At 38.7% G+C, this 22,954-nt stretch overlaps 1 protein-coding gene across 1 annotated transcript in view; it reads right to left on the reverse strand.

The window, feature by feature from the left end:
- PSMD6 (proteasome 26S subunit, non-ATPase 6) overlaps window positions 1–22,415 on the reverse strand; it is a 45,976-nt gene extending 23,561 nt beyond the window's left edge. Inside the window, exons 1-2 of the mRNA XM_037799717.1 lie at window positions 22,164–22,415; window positions 21,203–21,408 (exon numbers count right to left, since the gene is read on the reverse strand). Coding sequence (XP_037655645.1) covers window positions 21,203–21,408; window positions 22,164–22,308 — 351 coding nt within the window. The 5' untranslated portion in view covers window positions 22,309–22,415. The remainder of the gene's footprint in view (window positions 1–21,202; window positions 21,409–22,163) is intronic.
- Between the last annotated feature and the right edge of the window lie 539 nt (window positions 22,416–22,954).

Genomic DNA, 22,954 nt, shown 5'->3' on the forward strand with positions numbered 1-22,954 from the left:
AATTTATAGCATCAAATGCATATATCAAAAAGGAATAAAGAGCTAAAATCAAAGAACTAATGGAGCAACTGAAGAAGCTAGAACATGAACTACAAACTAATCCTAAACCAAGTAGAAGAAAAGAAACAAGGATTGAAACAGAAATAAATGACATAGAGAACAAAAAAAAAAACAATAGAGAGAATAAATAACACCAAAAGTTGGTTCTTTGAGAAGATCAACAAGATTGACAAGCCCCTAGCTAGACTGACTAAATAAAAAAGAGAGAAGACCCAAATAAACAAAATAATGAATTAGAAAGGTGACATTACTGTGGATCCCAAAGAAATTAAAAAAATTGTTAAGAGGATTCTATGAACAACTGTATGCCAACAAACTGGACAACAAAGAGTAAATGGACAATTTCCTGGCAACATATGAACAACCTAGACTGACCAGAGAAGAAATAGAAGACCTCAGTCAACCCATCACAAGCAAAGAGATCCAATCAGTCATCAAAAACCTTCCCACAAATAAATGCCTTGGGCCAGATGGCTTCACAGGGGAATTCTACCAAACTTTCCAAAAAGATCTGACACCAATCTTACTTAAACTCTTTCAAAACATTGAAGAAAATGGAACACTGCCTAACACATTTTATGAAGCTAACATCAATCTAATACCAAAAGCAGACAAAGATGCTACGAAAAAGGAAAACTACAGGCCAATCTCCCTAATGAATATAGACACAAAAATTCTCAACAAAATACTTGCAAATAGAATCGAAAGACACATTTAAAAAAATCATACACCCTGATCAAGTGGGGTTCATTCCAGGCATGCAAGGATGGTTCAACCTAAGAAAGTCAATCAATGTATTACAACACATTAACAAATCAAGAGAAAAATCAAATGATCATCTCGAAAGATGCTGAAAAGCATTCGACAAAATCCAACATCCCTTTTTAACAAAAACACTTCAAAAGGTAGGAATTGAAGGAAACTTCCTCAATATGATAAAAAGCATACATGAAAAACCCACAGCCAGCATAGCACTCAATGGCGAGAGACTGAAAACCTTCCCTTTAAGATCAGGAATGAGACTAAGATGCCCACTGTCACCACTGTTATTCAACATTGTGCTAGAACTGCTAGCCAGGGCAATCCAGCAAGACAAAGAAATAAAAGACATCCAAATTGGAAAGGAAGAAGTAAAACTCTCATTATTTGCAGATGATATGATCTTATATCTGGAAAACCCTGAGAAATCGATGATATAGCTACTAGAGCTAATAAACAAACTTAGCAAAGTAGCAGGATACAAGATTAATGCACATAAGTCAGTAATGTCTCCATTCACTAGAAACGAAAGAACTGAAGAGACACTCAAGAAAAAGATACCATTTTCAATAGCAACTAAAAAAACCAAGTATCTAGGAATAAACTTAACCACAGATATAAAAGACCTATACAAAGAATACTACATAACTCAACTAAAAGAAACAGAAAGGGACCTTAAAAGATGGAAAAATATTCCATGTTCAAGGATAGGAAGGCTAAATGTCATTAAGATGTCAGTTCTCCCCAAACTCATCTACAGATTCAAGGCAATTCCAATCAAAATTCCAACAACCTACTTTGCAGACTTGGAAAAGCTAATTATCAAATTTATCTGGAAAGGGAAGATGCCTCTAATTGCTAAAAACCCTCTAAAAAAGAAAAACGAAGTGGGAGGACTTCACTCCCTGACTAGGAGGTTATTATAAACCCACAGTAGTTAAAACAGCATGGTACTGGCAAAAAGATAGACATATTGATCAACTGCATTCAACTGAGAATTTGGAGACAGACCCTCAAGTCTACGGCCGACTGATCTTTGACAAGGCCCCCAAAGACTGGGACATAATGGTCTTTTCAACAAATGGGGCTGGGAGAGCTGGATATCCATATCCAAGAGAATGAAAAAGGACCCCTACCTCACACCCTACACAAAAATTAACTCAAAGTGGATCAAAGACCTCAACGTAAAAGACAGTACCATAAAACTCCTAGAAGATAATACAGGGAAATAACTTCAAGACCTTTTATTAGGCGGTCACTTCTTAAACCTTACACCCAAAGCACAAGCAACAAAAGAAAAAAGTAGATAAATGGGAACGCCTCAAACTTAGAAGTTTCTGTACCTCAAAGGAATACGTCAAAAAGATGAAGAGGCAGCCAACTCAGTGGGAAGAAATTTTTGGAAACTATGTTATCAGACAAAAGACTTGATATCTTGCATATATAAAGAAATGCTACAATTCGATGACAATAGTACAGACAGCTCAACTGAAATACAAATGGCCCAAAAATACATGAAAAAATGTTCAGCTTCATTAGCTTTTAGAGATGCAAATTACGACCACAACAAGATACCATCTCACACCAATTAAAATGCCTGCCATTAAACAAACAGGAAACTACAAATGCTAGAGAGGATGTGAAGAAACTGGAACTCTTATTCATTGTTGGTGGGACTGTATAATGGTTCAGCCACTCTGGAAGACAGTCTGGCGGTTCCTTAGAAAAGTAGATATAGAGTTACCGTTCAATCCAGCAATCGCACTTCTCAGTATATACCCGGAAGATCTGAAATCAGTGACATGAACAGATATCTGCATGCCAATGTTTATAGCAGCATTATTCACAATTGCCAAGAGATGGAAGCAACCCAAATGTCCTTTAACAGATGAGTGAATAAATAAAATGTGCTATATACACATGATGGAATGCTATGCGGCAGTAAGAAGGAACAATGTTGTGAAACATATGACTATGGATGAACCCTGAAGACATAATGCTGAGCGAAATAAGCCAGGCACAAAAAGAGAAACATTATGTGCTACCACTATTGTGAACATTGAAAAATGTAAAATAAATGGTTTATAATGGAGAATGTAGGGGAACCAGCAATAGAGAGGAATTAGTGAAAGGGGAATAACCCAATAAGAACAGATAAGCTACTAAATTTAATATTCTGGGAATGCCCAGGAATGACGACGGTTTGTTAATTTCTGGTGGGTATGGTAGGAACAAGTTCACAGAAATTTTGCTCTCTTCGGTTATCTGTCTCTCTTATTCCTTTGCTGGTTATAGTCTGCCTATTTTCTTGGGTAAAGTAGAAACATTTTGGAAGTAAAGTAGTTATTTTAGGTTATTTGTCTTTTTCTTATTCTTTGTTTTGGTTTGTTTGAAATGTTTTTTTAACTGTATGTCTTTCTTTTTGTTTTTTTTCATATAGTTAATTAAAAAAAAAAAAAACCCAATGAAAAAAATATGCAGAACCACCCCCTAAGGAGCTGGGGGAGAACACAGGGGTGTTGGGCTTCGCCACCTCGATGGGTGCTGATGTGCTCACAGACATTGGGGATTGGTGGTTTGATATGCCGAACCCCCTAACACGGGACTTGCCCTTGGGAAGACTGTTACTGCAAAGGAGAGGCTAGGCCTGCTTATAATTGGGCCTAAGAGGCTCCTCCTGAATGTTTCTTTGTTGCTCAAACGTGGCCCTCTCTCTCTAGCTAAGCCAACTTGGCCAGTGAAATCACTGCCCTCCCCCCGATGTGGGATCTGACAGACACCTAACGGTGTAGATCTCCCTGGCAAAGTGGAATATGACTCCCAGGGAGGAATCTAGACCTGGCATCATGGGATGGAAAACATCTTGACCAAAAGCAGAATGTGAAATGAAATAAGTTTCAGTGGCTGAGAGATTCCAAAACGAGACATGAGATCACTCTGGTGAGCACTCTTATGCACAATATAGACAACCCTTTTTAGGTTTTAATGAATTGGAATGGCTAGCAGCAAATACCCGAAACTATCGAACAACAACCCAGAACCCTTAAATCTTGAAGACGACTGTACAACAATGTAGCTTATGAGGGGTGACAACGTGACTGGGAAAGCCACGTTGATCACATTCTCCTTTGTCCAGTGTATGGATGGATGAGTAGAAAAACGGGGGGGGGGGGGGACAAAAAAAAAATAAAGGAAGAATGGGGGGGACAATTTGAGTGTTCTGTTTTTACTCTTTTTTTATTCTTGCTGTCACTTCTTCTGGTACAAGGAAAATTCTGTGAAAAAAAATAGATCGGGGTGATGAATGAACAACTATATGATGGTAATGTGATCAATGGATTATATACTTTGGATGATTGTATAGTATGTGAAGAAATCTTAATAAAAAATTTTTTTAAAAAAATGAAAAGGGTCTCAAAATGGTACAACACAAAAAGCAAAATAAATATGTAAGTAGGCATTAACAGAAGAACTGAGGATTAAAAAAACATATAAGACAAACACAAAATAGCAAAATGGCAGAACAAAGTCCTGCATTATCAGAAGGTACTTTAAATAGAAATGGATTAAACTCCGTGGTCAAAAGGCAGAGATTGGCAGAATATAAAAAAAGATAAAAAAGCATATGTTTACAAAAGTCTCACCTTAAATGCAAAGACATATGTAGGTTGGTAGTGAAAGGATGGAAAAAAATATGCCATGCAAGTAGTAACCAAAAGACAACTGGGGTTGCTATACTAACATCAGATAAAATACTTTTAAGTCAGTAATTATTACAAGGCACAGATGATCATTATATACTGATAAAAGGGCCAATTCAACAATAAGACATAATAATTATAAATATGTATACCAAAGTATCAGGCAAACATTGACAGATCTGAAGGGAGAAATAAATGGTTCTATATTAATAGTAGGAGATTTCAACCACTTTCAACAGCTAGACCATCTAGACAAAATATGCGTACGTAAATAGAAACCGTGAATAATACTTTCAAACAACTAAACTTAATAAGACATATAGAATTTATATACCCACACACACATATACAGAACACTTCATATAATTCCAATAAGATACACATTCTTCTCCAACACATACAGAATACAGATGCACATGCACACACACATATATAGAACACTTCAAGTAACTGCAGTAAGATACACATTCTCCCTGAGTGGACATGAGTTATTCTCCAGGGTGGAACACATATGGTTAGGTCACAAAACAAGTCTCAAAGCATTCAAAAGTATCGAAACCATACAATGTATATTTTCCAACCACAGTGAATAAAGCTATAAATTAATAACAAAGGGAGAAATGGAAAATTCACAAATATGTGGAAATTAAACATATTCTTAAACAACCAATGAGGAAATCACATGGGAAATTAGGACATATCTTGAGGTGAATGAAAATGAAAACACAACATACCAAATCTATAAGATGCAGCAAAGGCAGTGCTGAGAGGGAAATTTATACCTCTGAATGTTAACATTAAAAAAGGAGAAAATGAGAAGATTGTGGGAAGATGGTGGAACAGGGAGCACTAGGACTTGGTCCTTCCACTGGAATGACTTTGAACAGGCAAGAGCTGTCTGAGTCAACTGTTTTGAAGCTCCAGGGCAAGGGGGAGTGCTGTGTAGTGCCCAGGGAGAGGCAGAAGAGACTGTGGAATTGTGGTAGGAATACAGTAAATTGCTCCTTCTGTGATATGGCTGCTAGCACCCATCCCCCACAGCTATGCCGAGTCGCTGTGTAGTCCAGTGCCTGGCTGGCTCCCTGGTGACATGGCGGTCCTTTCCCCTGGACCAGGAGTGGGCAGGGCAGATCACTAATCATGGCTTATTGACTGGCAACTCCAGATCCCTGGGAACCAGGCCTGAGGGATGGCTGTTTTCGCCCTGGACAGGGCTGGCGGCAAGGGAGACTTGGGGATGCTGCCCTTCCGCAGGACTACCAGGGATAGTTGGTTGGAGGACTCCAATTGCTGAGTGGGCCAAGAGGGCTCAGCTCTGGGTAGCTGCAGGGGGAACTCTTGGTGCCATTCCTGACTCCCTCCCAAGGGAACTTTGGAGCCAGTCTGTGACTCCTTCATGGGTCCCTGACACTGTTTTGGAAGGGAAAACACTGACTTGGGAAAGTCCTCTCTGGCATGACCCTCCTCCCAGAATCTGTCATCCAGACAAAAGCAGCTTGAGACAACAAAAGGAGTATAAGAAACTATAGAGGTAGAAAGTCTGGAGTAAAGGCTTGCTGGCTTCAAATGCCCAGAAGAGGGAGGTCTGAGTCCAGAAAACAGGGGAACTCCAAAACAACTAACAAGGAAAAGCCCAGGACAGGACAGAGGCTTAGAAAGACAGGAAAAAATCCAGGAGAGGGTGGTCTGTCTTCTGGGAAACCGCGGGAACAATGAGACTTTTGTAAACAAAGGAACTCCAAAATAAGAAGCACAAGTCCAGGACAAGACAGAAACCCAGAAAGACAGGGAAAACCCTGCACATTACATTTGCTTTAGGCAGACCTTCCTGATAGATCAAGAAAATCTGTCTTATCACCAGTTGTTTACAAACTCAAGAAACAGACATCTCAAGGAAAAAAATCCCAGCATTAACATTTTAAAATATTAAAATGTACAGTGTGCAACAAAAGCAGACAAGACAAACAAACAGGAAATGATGGCCAACCCAAAGGAAGAAGATAAAAATGAAGAAAACACCAATGAAGAAGATCAGAAGGTAGACATTACAAAGCCTTTAAAAAAATGATCTTGAAAATGCTCAAGGAGATAAATGCAAGTACAGAGAAAGAACTTAAGGATTTCAGGAAAACAATGAATAAGCAATATATCTTAGCAAAGACATAGAAATTTTAAAAAGGAACCAAAGAGAACTACTGGAGTTGAAGACCACAGTAACTGAAATTAAAACTCCCATGAGTATTTCAAGAGCAGAGTGCAGCTAGCAGAAGAAAAAGAAACAGAGACAATGCACTTGAAATGACTCCGACTGAGGAGCAGAAAGAAAAAAGAATTATAAAAAGCAAAAATAGCCTGAGAGAGCTATGGAATACCATCAAGCATACCAATATACACATTAAGGGAGTTCCAGGAGGAAAGGCTCAGAAGGAATATTCAAAGAAATAATGACAGAGAATTTCCTATACTCAGCCAGCCAATAATTTTTTATATCCAGCAAGACTTCCTTTCAAAAGTGAGGGAGAGCGTAAGACATTCCCAAATAAAGAAAAGAGCACATCTTCCCTAGACCTACCCTATAAGCAATGCTAAGTTCACACTGAAAGGGAAAGATAGTAGACAAAGGTTCAAAGCAGCAAAAAATAAACACCTGTGATAAAGGTAATCATTTGGGTAATTATAAATGCCAGTATTATAGTAGTATACTGTCTGGTATGTAACTCCACTTCTTACTTTTCTACAGGTGCTAACATGCAAATGCCCAGAAAGTAATGATAAATCTAGGGTTCTGAACGCACAAAGATATAAGGGATAACAAGAAACAAAAAAAGGCAGGACAGAAGGGTTTAAGAAAAGTATATGTATGTACTACTGAACTTAAGTTGGAACCAAACCTAATATAATTGTTATATTCAGGATATTAACATTTTAACTCCATGGTAACCAAAAAGACAACAGATGAAAAATATATCCATATGGAAAAGAGAAGGCATTCAACATGGTACAAAACAAACAAAAAGAAATCATACATATATGTAAATAGTCATTAAGGGAAGAATTGAGGGACAAAAAAGGTAGAAGACACACAAAGGCTAAATGGCAAAATGGCAGAAGGTCCTGCATTATGAGTAGTGACTCTAAATGTAAAAGGATTAAACTTCCTAGCCAAAAGGAAGAGAATGGCAGAAAGGATAAAAAAGCATCACCCAACTATATGCTGTGGGCCACAGACTCTACTTAAAATACAAGTAAGTTAGGCGGGGCAAGATGGCGGAGTGGTGAGAAGCAGAATTTCATCTCTCCCCTAGAGCAGCTGGCAATTACCCAAGAACTATATGAAACAGTGTTTTCGGGGTCTCCAGTAACCAGTCACACATTGGACACAAGTTTGGAATTGGAGGAAAAGCTGAGACCGCAGTGAACGTTGTAAGTTCCCCGGACCAGGGGTCTGGCGCCCCTCCCCACCCAGACCTCACAGACTGTCTTCCTGCCGGCCCCCTGAAAGGGGGGGGGGGGGACAAAAAAACAGCAATCTGCTAAGGGCAAGAAGGGAGGCGCAACCCAGCCTCAACTGCAGAATTAATTAACAAATTAATTAACTAACTTTGGGAGCTGGGGTGCTAAAGAAAGGCTGGGCTCCGTGAAGTGAGGGCACGTAAAAGCGGGCACCCATTCCCAGACTCCAAAATAGCCATTTTTTTTCCCCTACATTTTGTCCCTTCTGGCTTCTCACTGATCCCTTATCTTTTTGCATTTCAATAGCCCCCCCCCCCCCCCCCCCCCCCCCCCCGGCAGGGGTGGAACTGAAGTGGTTGGAGAGTAATTATCAGACAATAGCCCAAAGCATATCTTTAAATGCTCTATTCTGACACTGACAAAACTTCCAGGCTGGGGAAAGACTTTTAAAAGAGACTCTTTTTTTTTCTTTCCTTTTTTCTTTTTCTTGATTTCTTTTCTAATTTTTTTTTTTTTTTTTAATCTAAAAGTAATATATGTGGTTATTTTCTATTGGAAAGCCCAGGTTGACGGACTAGGCTGGGCTTGGGGGAGACAGAGTATCCACAGTGTCTTTGAATTCCGTATTCACTACTGAAGGCCTCCACCCCCCTCTTTAACTGGCAACTCAGGCTGACCAAGGAATCTACCTGGAGAGGCCCCAAAGAGGAGAGAGGAGAAGGGAATAGTGCCCCTGAGAGACAACTGGAGTTGAGGATTGGGAGAGTGGAGGGAGGTCCAGCTCAATTGGCAGACCTCCTTCTGGGAATTCAGACCCCAGGGACTGGAATTCAGATTCTGGCTTGTCAGCCACGCCCCTGACAGGATCAGAGTCACCAGGAGAACTAAAGGCTCCATACCTCCTTACACTGGTGGGGGAGCTGCGGGCTGGCCAGCGCCACCTGCTGGACAGGAGAGGAAAAGCACCAATTCTAAAGGCCTCATAGGAGGGTCTCATTCTCAGGAAAACTCCATACCCTCCCAATGAGACCTGGGCCTCACTAGACAGGGAAAATCTGACTAAGGTCGACCATATCTGAGGAGACCCACTCACAGAAAGGTTACATAGAGGCAGAGCAAGAAACAGAAAAAACAAGAGGGGAAAAATTCTGATCAACTAAATAGAACCTAAGTTAGAGGTCTAGAATAAGTTGAACTGAATAACAGAGGCCAGAGAACAAAGCCAACCAACAAGAAAACCACTAGGTAAAAGACACAAAACAAGCTCCAAAATAAACTAATCAAGAGAATCAGATGCCTAGACAACTTAAGATAACAAGCCATACCAGCAAACACGAAAACATGGACCAGCCAAAGGAACAAACTAATAGCTCAGCTGAGACACAGGGGCAGAGGCAACTAATGCTAAATAAATTTGATAAAATGAAGGAAGATATAGCAAAAGAGCTGAAGGATATAAAGAAGACACTGGCTGACCATAAAGAAGAATTCATAAACTTAAAAACACAAACAGCAGAACTCATGGGAATGAAGGCCACAATGGAAGAGATGAAAAACACAATGGAGGGACACAACAGTAGATTTGAACAGGCAAAAGAAAGGATCAGTGAACTGGAAGACAGGTCATTCGAACTGATACACATAAAAGAACAGATGGTGAAAAAAATGGAAAAATATGAGCAGGGTCTTAGGGAGCTGAGTGACAACATGAAACGCACAAATATACGTGTTATGGGTATCCCAGAAGGAGAAGAGAGGGGAAAGGGGGCAGAAAGAGTAAAAGAAGACATAGTCACTGAAAATTTCCCAACTTTTTGACAGAAAATTAGAGATTCAAGAAGTACAACGTACCCCAAATAGAATAGATCCCAATAGAACTACTCCAAGACACTTACTGGTCAGATTGTCCAATGTCAAAGACAAAAAGAGGATTCTGAAAGCAGCAAGAGAAAAGCAATCCATCACATACAAGGGAAGGTCAGTAAGACTATGTACAGATTTCTCTGCAGAAACCATGGAGGCAAGACAGTGGCATGATATATTTAAGATACTGAAAGAGAAAAACTGCCAACCAAGAATTCTATATCCAGCAAAACTTTCCTTCAAAAATGAGGGAGAGATTAAAACATTTTCAGACAAACAGACACTGAGAGAGTTTGTGAATAAGAGACCGGCACTACAAGAAATACTAAAGGGAGTGCTACAGGCTGATAGGAAAAGAGAGGAGAGAGAGAGTTGGAGAAGAGTGCAGAAATGAAGATTACCAGGAAAGGTAAAAGGAGAGGAAAAAATAAGATATGACATATAAATTCCAAAAAACAAAATGGTAGTAGAAAGTACTGCCCTTACAGTAATAACACTAAATGTAAATGGATTAAACTCCCCAATAAAAAGACACAGACTGGCAGAATGGATTAAAAAACAGGACCCATCTATATGCTGTCTACAAGAAACTCACTTTAGACACAAGGACAAACATAGACTGAAAGTGAAAGGTTGGAAAAAGATATTTCATGCAAACAACAACCAGAAAAAAGCGGGAGTAGCTATATTAATATCAGACAAGTTAGATTTCAAAAGCAAAACAATTAAAAGAGACAAAGAAGGACACTATATATTAATAAAAGGGTCAATTCATCAAGAAAACATTAACAGTCATAAATATTTATGCACCAAACCAGAATGCCCCAAAATTCATGAGGCAAACACTGCGATCACTGAAAGGAGAAATAGATACCTCTACAATAATAGTTGGAGACTTCAATACACCACTCTCATCAATGGATAGAACATCTAGACAGAGGATCACTAAAGAAACAGAGATGTTGAATTGTATGATAAATGAACTAGACTTTACAGACATTTATAGAACACTACATCCAACAACAGCAGGATACACATTTTTCTCAAGTGCTCATGGAATATTCTCTAGGATAGACCACATGTTGGGTCACAAAGCAAGTCTCAAAAAATTTAAAAATATTGATATTATACAAAACACTTTCTCAGACCACAACAGAATGAAGTTGGAAACAAATAAAAGGCAGAAGGTCATAAAATTCACAAACATATGGAGGTTAAACAACACCGTCTTAGAAAACCAGTGGGTAAAGGAAGAAATTACAAGAGAAATTAGTAAATACCTTGAGGCAAATGACAATGAAAACACAACTTATCAAAACTTATGGGATGCAGCAAAGGCGGTGATGAGAGGGAAATTTATTGCCCTAAATGCCTATATTAAAAGAGAAGAGAGAGCAAAAATTGAAGAGTTAACTGCTTACCTGGAGGAATTAGAGAAAGAACAGCAAACTAACCCCAAAGCAAGCAGAAGGGAAGAAATAAAAAAGATTAGAGCAGAAATAAATGCAATTGAGAACAGGAAAACAATAGAGAGAATCAACAAAACCAGAAGTTGGTTCTTTGAGAAAATCAATTAAATCGATGGACCACTGGCTAGGCTAACAAAAAAAGAGAGAGAGCAGATGCAAATAAATGCAATCAGAAATGGGAAAGGAAATATAACTACCGACCCTGCAGAAATTAAGGAGATAATGAGAAGATACTATGAGCAACTATATGCTAATAAACTAGACAACTTAGATGAAATGGACAACTTCCTAGAAAAGCATAAACAACCAACATTAACTCAAGAAGAAATAGATGACCTCAACAAACCAATCACAAGTAAAGAGATTGAGTCAGTCATCAAAAAGCTCCCAAAAAGGAAAAGCCCAGGACCACATGGTTTCACATGTGAATTCTACCAAGCATTCGAGAACGAATTAATACCAATCCTGCTCAATCTCTTCAAAAAAATTGAAGAAGAGGGAAAGCTACCTAACTCTTTCTATGAAGCCATCATCACCCTAATACCAAAACCAGGCAAAGATACTACAAAAACAGAAAATTATAGACCAATTTCTTTAATGAATATAGACGCAAAAATCCTCAACAAAATACTCGCAAATCAAATCCAGCAGCACATTAAAAGAATTATACACCACGACCAGGTGGGATATATTACAGGTATGCAAGGCTGGTTCAACACAAGAAAATCAATTAATGTAATACACATCAATAAATCAAAGCAGAAGAACCACATGATCATCTCGACTGATGCAGAAAAGGCATTTGACAAAATTCAACATCCTTTCCTGATGAAAACACTTCAAACGATAGAAATAGAAGGGAACTTTTTCAATATGATAAAGGCAATATATGAAAAACCCACAGCTAACATCACACTCATGGGGAGAGACTGAAAGCTTTTCCTCTAAGATCAGGAACAAGACAGGGATGCCCACTATCACCATTGTTATTCAACATTGTGCTGGAAGTTCTGGCTAGAGCAATTAGGCAAGAAAAAGAAATAAAAGGCATCCAAATTGGAGAGGAAGAAGTAAAACTTTCACTATTTGCAGATGACATGATTCTATACGTAGGAAATCCAGAAAAATCTACAGCAAAGCTACAACAACTAGTCAATGAATACAGCAAAGTGGCAGGCTACAAGATCAACACGCAAAAATCTGCAGTGTTCCTATACACAAGTAATGTGCAACAAGAGGAGGAAATCAAGAAAAAAATCCCATTTACAACAGCAACCAAAAGAATCAAGTATTTAGGAATAAACTTAACCAAGGACACAAAAGACCTTTACATAGAAAACTGTAAGAAATTGCTAAAAGAAATTGAACAAGACCTGAAAAAATGGAAGAACATACCATGTTCCAGGATTGGAAGACTAAATATAGTTAAGATGGCAATTTTACCTAAACTGATTTACAGATTCAATGCAATACCAATTCAAATCCCAACAACTTACTTTACAGAAATAGAAAAACCAATAACTAAATTTATTTGGAAGAGTAAGGTGCCCCGAATAGCCAAAAATGTCTTGAGAAAGAGGAATGAAGTGGGAGGTCTCACACTACCTGACTTTGAAGCATATTACAAAGCTACAGTGCTCAAAACAGCATGGTACTGGCGTAAGGACAGATATACTGATCAATGGAATCGAATTGAGTGTTCAGAAGTAGACCCTCACATCTATGGACAACTGATCTTTGATAAGGCAGTGAAGCCGAAGCAACTGGGAAAGAGCAGCCTGTTCAATAAATGGTGTTTGGAGAACTGAATATCCATTTCCAAAAGAATGAAAGAGGATGTCCATCTCACGCCTTATACCAAAATTAACTCAAAGTGGATCAAAGACCTAAACATTAGCACCAAGACCATAAAACTCTTAGAAGAAAATGTAGGGCAATATCTTAAAGATATTGTGAAAGGAGGTGGTTTCTTAGACCTCACACCCAAGGCACGAGCAACCAAAGAACAAATAGACAAATGGGATCTCCTCAAAATTAAACACTTTTGTACATCAAAGGACTTTGTCAGAAAAGTAAAAAGGCAACCTACACAGTGGGAGATGATATTTGGAAACCACATATCAGATAAGGGTTTAATATCCCGAATATATAAAGGAATCCTGCATCTCAATAACAGAAAGACAAACAATCCAATTAAAAAATGGGCAAAAGACGTGAACAGACATTTTTCTGAACAGGAAATACAAATGGCTCAAAAGCATATGAAAACATGCTCAACTTCACTGGCTATTAAGGAAATGCAAATCAAAACCACAATGAGATATCATCTCACACCTACCAGAATGGCCATTATCCAAAAAACAGAAAATGACAAGTGCTGGAGAGGATGTGGAGAAAGAGGCACACTTATTCATTGTTGGTGGGAATGCAGAATGGTGCAACCACTCTGGAAGACAGTATGGAGGTTCCTCAGGAAGCTAAATATAGATCTGCCATATGACCCAGCTATTCCATTGCTGGGTATATACTCAGAGGAACTGAAACTTAAGACACAAACAGACATTTGTAAACCAATGTTTATTGCAGCATTATCCACAATTGCCAAGAGATGGAAACAGCCCAAATGTCCTTCAACAGATGAGTGGATAAATAAAATGTGGTATATACACACGATGGAATACTACACGGCAGTAAGAAGGAACGATCTCGTGACACATATGACAACATGGATGAACCTTGAAGACATAATGCTGAGCGAAATAAGCCAGGCACAAAAAGAGAAATATTATATGCTACCACTAATGTGAACTTTGAAAAATGTAAAACAAATAGTTTATAATGTAGAATGTAGGGGAACTAGCAAGAGAGAGCAATTAACGAAGGGGGAACGATAATTCAAGAAGAACAGATAAGCTATTTAACGTTCTGGGGATGCCCAGGAATGACTATGGTCTGTTAATTTCTGATGGATATAGTAGGAACAAGTTCACAGAAATGTTGCTGTATTAGGTAACTTTCTTGGGGTAAAGTAGGAACAGGTTGGAAGTAAAGCAGTTATCTTAGGTTAGTTGTCTTTTTCTTACTCCCTTGTTATGGTCTCTTTGAAATGTTCTTTTATTGTATGTTTTTTTTTTTTAATTTTTTTTTCATACAGTTGATTTTAAAAAAAAAAGGAAAAAAATTAATAGAGCCCCCTTGAGGAGCCTGTGGAGAATGCAGGGGTATTGGCCTACCCCACCTCGATGGTTGCTAACATGACCACAGACATAGGGGACTGGCGGTTTGATGGGTTGGGCCCTCTACCATAGGCTTTACCCTTGGGAAGACGGTTGCTGCAAAGGAGAGGCTAGGCCTTCCTATAATTGTGCCTAAAAGCCTCCTCCCGAGTGCCTCTTTGTTGCTCGGATGTGGCCCTCTCTCTCTAGCTAAGCCAACTTGAAAGGTGAGATCACTGCCCTCCCCCCTACGTGGGATCAGACACCTAGGGGAGTGAATCTCCCTGGCAACGTGGAATATGACTCCCAGGGAGGGATGTGGACCTGGCACCATGGGACGGAGAACGTCTTCTTGACCAAAAGGGGGATGTGAAAGGAAATGAAATGGGCTTCAGTAGCAGAGAGATTCCAAAAGGAGCCGAGAGGTCACTCCGGTGGGCACTCTTACGCACAATTTAGACAACCCTTTTTAGGTTCTCAAGAGTTGGGGTAGCTGGTGGTGGATACCTGAAACTATCAAACTACAACCCAGAACCCATGAATCTCGAAGACAACTGCATAAAAATGGAGCTTATGAGGGGTGACAATGGGATTGGGAAAGCCATAAGGACCACACTTCACTTTGTCTAGTTTACGGATGGATGAGTAGAAAATAGAGGAAGGAAACAAACAAACAGACAAAGGTACCCAGTGTTCTTTTTAACTTCAATTGCTCTTTTTCACTTTAATTATTATTCTTGTTATTTTTGTGTGTGTGCTAATGAAGGTGTCAGGGATTGATTTAGGTGATGACTGTACAACTATGTAATGGTACTGTGAACAATCGAATGTACGATTTGTTTTGTATGACTGCGTGGTATGTGAATATATCTCAATAAAATGAAGATAAAGAAAAAAAATTGAAGAGGAGGGAAAGCTACTGAACTCATTCTATGAAGCCAACATCACCCTAATACCAAAATCAGACAAAGATATTACAAAGAAAGAAAATTATAGATCTTAATGAATATAGATGCAAAAAGCCTAAACAAAATACTGACAAATCAAATCCAGCAGCACATGAAAAGAATTATACACCATGACCAGGTGAGATTTATTCCAGGTATGCAAGGCTGGTTCAACACAAGAAAATCAATTAATGTAATACAGCACATCAATAAATCAAAGCAGAAGAAACATGATCATCTGGATCGATGCAGAAAAGGCATCTGACAAAATTCAACATCCTTTTTTGATGAAAACACTCAAAGGATAGGAATAGAAGAGAATTTTCTCAATATGATAAAGGCAATATATGAAAAACCCACAGCTAACATCATTTTCAATGGGGAGAGACCGAAAGCTTTCCCTCTAAGATTAGGAACAAGATAGGGATGCCCATGGACACCACTGTTATTCAACATTGTGCTGGAAGTTCTAGATAGAGCAATTAGGCAAGAAAAAGAAATAAAAGGCATCCAAACTGGAGAGGAAGAAGCAAAACTTTCAGTTTGCAGATGACACAATCCTACATATAGAAAATCCAGAAGAATCTACAGCAAAGCTATTAGAACTAATCAATGAAAACAGCCAAGTGGCAGGCTACAAGATCAACATGCAAAAATCTGTAGTGTTCTTATACACAAATATTGTGCAACAAGAGGAAGAAATAAAAAAAAAATACCATATACAATAGCAACCAAAGGAAACAAGTATTTAGGAATAAACCTAACAAGGGCCACAAAAGACCCATACAAAGAAAACTACAAGAAACTGCTAAAAGAAATCAAACAGGACCTAAAAAAATCATATGTTCATGGATTGGAAGACTAAATATAATTAAGATGTCTACTCCAACTAAACTGATTTATAGATTCAATGCAATACCAATTTAATCCCAAAACTTACTTTGCAGAAATAGAAAAACCAATAACCAAATTCATTTGGAAGGGCAAGGTGCCCCAAATAGCCAAAAATACCTGGAGAAAGAGGAACAAAGTGGGAGGTCTCACACTACCTGACTTTGAAGCATAGTACAAAGCTACAGCGCTCAAAACAGCATGGTACTGGCATAAGGATAGATATACTGACCAAAGGAATCAAACTGAGTGTTTAGAAATAGACTCTAGCATCTTTTTTTTTTTTTTCATTTTTATTGAGATTGTTCAGATACCATACAATTATCCAAAGATCCAAAGTGTACAATCACTTGCCCCTGGGTACCCTCATACAGCTGTGCATCCATCACACTTAATTTTTGTTCAATTTGTAGAAACTTTTCATTACTCCAGACAAGAAATAAAGTGAAAGATGAAAAAAGAAAAAAAGAAAAGGAAACTCTTAATCCTCCCCTATCCCTAACCAATCCCCCTCAATTGTTGACTGGTAGTATTGATATAGTACATTTGTTACTGTTTATGAAAAAATGTTGAAATACTACTAACTGTAGTATATAGTTTGTAATAGGTATATAGTTCTTCCGTATATGCCCCTCTATTATTAACTTCTAATTGTATTGTCATACATTTGTTCTGGTTCATGGAAGTGATTTCTAGTATTTGTACAGTTGATCATGGACATTGCCCACCATAGGATTCAGTTTTACACATTCCCATCTTTTGACCTCCAACTTTCCTTCTGGTGACATATATGACTCTGAGCTTCCCCTTTCCACCTCATTCACACACCATTCGATGCTGTTAGTTATTCTCACAGCTTGCTACCAACACCCCTGTTCATTTCCAAACATTTGAGTTCATCCTAATTCAACATTCTCCTCATAAGATATACTCATTTAGTATAACAGAATATAGTCTTAATACAACTCCTCCTTTAGTATCTTAGTGTATGTTACCACTAAAGTGAACTCTGTGAAAAATGTAAAATAAATGGTTTATATTGTAGAATGTATGGGGCCTAGTGTTAGACAGCAAATAGAGAAGGGGAACAATAATCTGGTAAGAACAGATAAGTTATGGAGGGTAAACAATGCTACAGGAATGCTCAAGAACGACTATGGTTTGTTAATTTCAGGCGGGGGGGTATGGTAGGAACAAGCTGGCAGAAATGTAGTTATTTCAGGTTATTTGTTTTTCTTATTCCTTTGGTTACTGTTTGTTTATTTTCTTGGGGTAGGGTAGGAACATGTTAGAAGCAATGCAGTTATTTTATGTTATTTGTTTTTCTTATTCCTTTGTTAGGTTATGGTCTGTTAATTTTCTTGGGGTATGGTAGGAACGTTTTGGAAGCAGTTATTTTAGGTTATTTGTTTTTTCTTATTCATTTGTTTTGGTTTTTCTGAAATGCTGTGTTCTTTTTAAAGAAAAAAAAAGAAAGTGCAGGAAAGGTCAAAAAAAAGACACTGCTAAAAGAAATCAAAGAAGACCTAAATAAATGGAAAGATATTCTCTATTCATGGACTGGGAGACTAAATGTTATTAAGATGTCAATTCTACCTAAAGCAACTTACAGATTCAATGCAAATTCAATCAAATTTCCAACAGTCTTCTTTGCAGAAATGAAAAAGCCTATTATCAAATTTATATGGAAGCGTAAGGGGCCCTGAATAGTCGAAGCCACTTCGAAAAAGAATTAAGTTGGAGGACTCATACTTCCGGACTGTAAAACTTATCACAAAGCCACAGTAATCAAAACAGCATGGTAATGGCACAAGGACAGATATATAGAACAATGGAATCAAATTAAGTGTTCAGAAATAAACACATCTATGGCCTACTGAATTCTGATAGGAGTTCCAAGTCTACTCACTGGGGAAAAATATTCTCTTCAACAAATAGTGCTAGGAAAACCAGATCTTCATATGCAAAAGAATAAAGGCTGACCCCTACTTTGCCCCATATACAGAAGGAAACTCAAAATGGGTCTTAGACCTACATACGAAAACTAGCACTTTAAAACCAGAAGAAAATGTCGGCAAGCATCTTCTGGACCTTATGTTGGGGAATGGGTTTTTACACTTTACACCCAAAGTACAAGCAACAAAAGAAAAAACAGATAAATGAGACCTGAACAAAATTTAAAACTTTTGTGCCTCAAAGGACTTTATCATCAGAGTATAAAAAGGCAACCTACTTAACAGGAGAAAATATACGGAAACCACATATCCAATAAGGGTTTAATATCCAGAATAAAGAACACCCACAAACTCAGCAATTAAAAGACAAACAACCCATTTTTAAAAATGGGCAAAAGAACCGAATATAGCCATTTTTCAAAAGAAGATATTCACATAGCCAAATATCACATGAAAAGATCCTCTAACTCACTAGCTATTAGGGAAATGCAAATCAAAACCATTTTACACCCACTAGAATGGCTACTATTAAAAAATCGGAAAATTTTAAGTGTTGGAGAAAATTATAAGGATGTGGAGAAATAGGATATACATTATTGCTGGTGACAATGTGAAATGGTGTAGCCACTGTGGAAGACAAATTTGGCTGTTCCTCAAAAAATTAAGTACAGAACTACAATATGACTAGGCAATCCCATTTCTAGGTATATTTCCCAAGGATGTGAAAGCAGGGACTACAATAGATACTCGCACACCAATATTCATGACATTATTCACAATTGCCAAAAGATCGAAGCAACCCAAGTGTTTATCAACCAATGAATGAATAAATAAAACATGGTATACAAGTGCAAAGGAATATTATTCAGCCATAAAAAAGAATGAAGTTCCAATACATACAACAACATGAACTGTGACACCACACTGTGTGAAATAAGCCAGACATAATCAGATAAATATTTTATGACCTCAGTGACATGAAATACTTAGAAAAAGCCAACTCACAGAACCAAAACCTAGAATATAGGTTACCAGGACACAGGTTGGGGTTAGGGAATAGGGAGTTAATGCTTACATTGTACAGAGTTTCTACTTACATTGATCATAAAGTTTTGGTGATGAGTGCTGGTGATGGGAGCACAACATTGTGAACATAACTAACAACACTGAATTACATATTTGAATTTGGCTAAAGAGGGAAATTATAGGTTGTATATTTGCTACTAGATTAAAAGTAAAAAAAAAAAAAAAAAAGGACTGTACAACACAGTGAGCCCTATTGTAAACGTTGGACTACAGTTAATAGTACAATCGTAAAAATGTTCTTTCATGAATTGTAACAAATGTACCACACTAATGCAAGGTATTAATATGTGAACTTTTACTTTATACATGATTCTTCTATAAACCTACAACTTCTCTAATTAAAACAAACGAACAAAAAAAAGAAACCACACACAAAGGGAAAACACCTAGGACTAAATACAAACTATTAGCTATTTTTAAACTTTTCTGTATTTTCCAAATTTTTACAATGATCAGGTCCTAAACTTATAATCAGAAAGAAAAAAGAATGGTTTTAAATTTAAATAGTAATAGTTCTTATCATTTAATATGTTAAGTACTTACCAATATGTCAGGTACTAGACTAAATTCTTCAACCCTATCCTTAATTCTCATTCATTAAGGAACTATCATTATCCCTATTGTACAGAAGAAGAACTATAAGGTAAGATAAAGAAAGGTTCAATAAATCATAATTACTGAAACTGGAATTAGAACCCAAGCAATCTGAACCCAAGCACCCAAGCTATTTTATTTTTTCCATTGACACCATGACATTCTACATCTAAATACTTCAGGGTACCCTGCTTAAAATTAGGAACATGTAAAAGTCTATCCTCTTAACTACTATTATTCACACACTAAATTTAAAAGATTCAATGCTGATGCATATCCCTTTCATGCACTGATGATGGCAGGTAAATAAGGCTGCCTGCTATGGGGAGCAATGTAACCATACATAGTAGAATAAAAACTTTTCATGGCTTAAGTCCCAGAAATTTCATTTCTTAGATCACACCTTAGAGAAACACTAACTTACATACACAAGGAGGCCTACACATGAATGTTTTTACAGTAGCAGTTTGTAATATAAAAAAGATGAAAACAACATACATGTCCATCAACAGGTGAATGGCTAAATAATCTATGGCCTAGCTGTACAATGGATTAAGCAGCAATTACTTAGAATGTGCAAGATTTATGCACATTAACATGGAAACATCTCTCAAGACATAATGCTGAATGAAAAAGGTAAACAGGACAACATGAAAATACTATGATCCCACTTACTTTTAAAAAAAAAAAAAACCACACACAAAAAAACACTATTTTCTACATGTAATTTATGTAAAATACAAAATAAAAGAACTAAAAGGGTTATCTCAAGGGAAGTAGGGAGTAAAGAATGATCAAACAGAACCTCAGCATTAAATATGTTTTAGTTTCTTATAAAGAGAGTATTACTTGTGTAAGTAACAGTAATTTTTAAAACGCACCAGAACCAATGCTTCCAAACCAAGATAAGTGAGAAAAGCAAACTATTGGGTATGATCTCAATTTTTCAATAACAGTAAACACACAGAATTGTTGCTTGTGTACTTATGCTTTTATGGTACAGAGAGAGAAAATAAGAATACACACCCAGCTGTCTTTTGGGGGCAGGTGATAAAAAGGCTGTCGCAAGATCACTAGTTCAGATAAACATATAACTACCTATGAAATTTTTAGGAGGAAGTTAATTTTTTTAAAATGAGATACTGATCTGGAATAGTCCCCTATTTTACACTATACTAACTACAAAGAGGGGAAACAATCTCCACTCACCTTGTCACCTATCCGGCAGAGATACTCTGCCTTCGTCATCATGGCATCGCGGATTTCACTCTCTCCTAGATTCTTCTCGGCATCTTCCAGCTCCTCATCCAAACGTTTCAACTCTTCTTCATTTGCCTTTTTCATTTTATTGAGCAGGTCCATGTCCATCTGCCAATCAAGGGATTTGCACAAGGTTTCGTAATAAGGAGCCATATCTGAAAACCAAAAGGAGGGATATGACTTATGAGTGGCGCCACTTGTAAGCCGAAAGTCAGTATGTGTGACCATCCACCTCTTCTACCACAGAGAAGGTTGGTAGATGTACCAACCTCCTTCCCACTACCAGGAAGGAACAGATAAAGCTTGGTACAAGGCTTGGCAAATAGTGGGCGGTCTGTAAATGTTTGCTGGTGGGAGATTTGCACCAGGGCCAATCCTCAGTTTGCCTCTTGACAGCTTCTGTTCCAAGATAATCTTCAAGCAAGGAAAAAGGTTAACCCTGTACATACACATATACGTATACTCAGACACCTATGTTCATGTATCTACAGAAGGCCCTTTAAGTGCCATTCACTACTAGGAAGTCCGAAAGAAACCGAACCCAAATTTCCCCTTCACACGGAAAGCTAATTCTCCCACAGAAATGCCCCCAGCTCGGGACCAGTCTGGAATGACAATAGTGACTCAGCCGTTGCTCTGTTCCTAGCACGGAGCTAAATATCTCAGGATTTCCCCCCAAACTGCCCTCAGAGGCGTAGGACCCACAGAGACGCAGACCCATCCGAGAGCTCCTCGGGCTCCACCCACAAAAGAGATGGCCCGAGGGACTAAGAAGCTAGGCCCGGTCTCGGAAACTCTATCCGAAAGACACCTAAGGAACCGGAGCCTCGTCGGGGAAAATCCCCGCAGACTACCAAGCGCGAGGCGGCAAGGGCCTAGGCCGCTGACTCGGCGTTCGCGCAGGCCTCACTGTTATCGCGGACGGCCGCCATCAGCTCCTCGCGCACGGCCGCGTCCCCGCGGTGCTCCGGCAGGCTGAGCAGGAACCGCAGCTGCGCGATGCGCAGGTCGGGGTTCTTGGGCAGACCCTCCTCCTCCAAGTTCTCCAGAGGCATGGCGGAGGCGGAGGCGGAGGCGGAGGCGGAGGCGAAGGCGGCGGCGGTAACGGAGTCGGCGGCAGCAACAGCTCAGTATGAACCCAAGACAGCGGCGGCTTCGGCGGAAACAGGAAGAGCCGGCGAGTGAGCCCAGCCGCCTCCCTCTCGGCTTCCGGTCCCGGCTTCGCGCCGGCCGGCAGCGTCCCCTGCTGGAAACCGCCAGGAACACCTCGCCTGACCTGAGCGCTGCGACCCCATGCGGTCGCCGGCGGCTTTCCCTTGCTCACTGCCTGAAGTCCCCAGAGTGGGGCCCAACCCCAAAGTTAGATTTCGTGAACCCCTTCCTCCCTTACTTGTTAGCAAGATTACTTTTCATTCCATTTTTACCTGATACAAGCTGGCGATCTTTTTTAAAATTTCAAAGTAATAATAATAACACTAACAATAAAAACAACCACACCTTGTCAAGTCCTTACTTTTTGCCTGGCCCTTTACTTTATGTGCATCACTCATTTTAATCCTCTGAATACTAGGAGGGAATACTATTAGCTCCATTTTGTAGATAAGAAAAGTGAGGTACTGAGAGTTAGGGAACATGATCCACCAAGCTCATTTAACAGCTATGTAGCAGTGCCTGAATAAAAACTCTTATCTGTAGCTCTAA

This window comes from Choloepus didactylus, chromosome 1, assembly GCF_015220235.1.
Source record: "Choloepus didactylus isolate mChoDid1 chromosome 1, mChoDid1.pri, whole genome shotgun sequence".
Taxonomy (NCBI): Eukaryota; Metazoa; Chordata; class Mammalia; order Pilosa; family Megalonychidae; genus Choloepus; species Choloepus didactylus.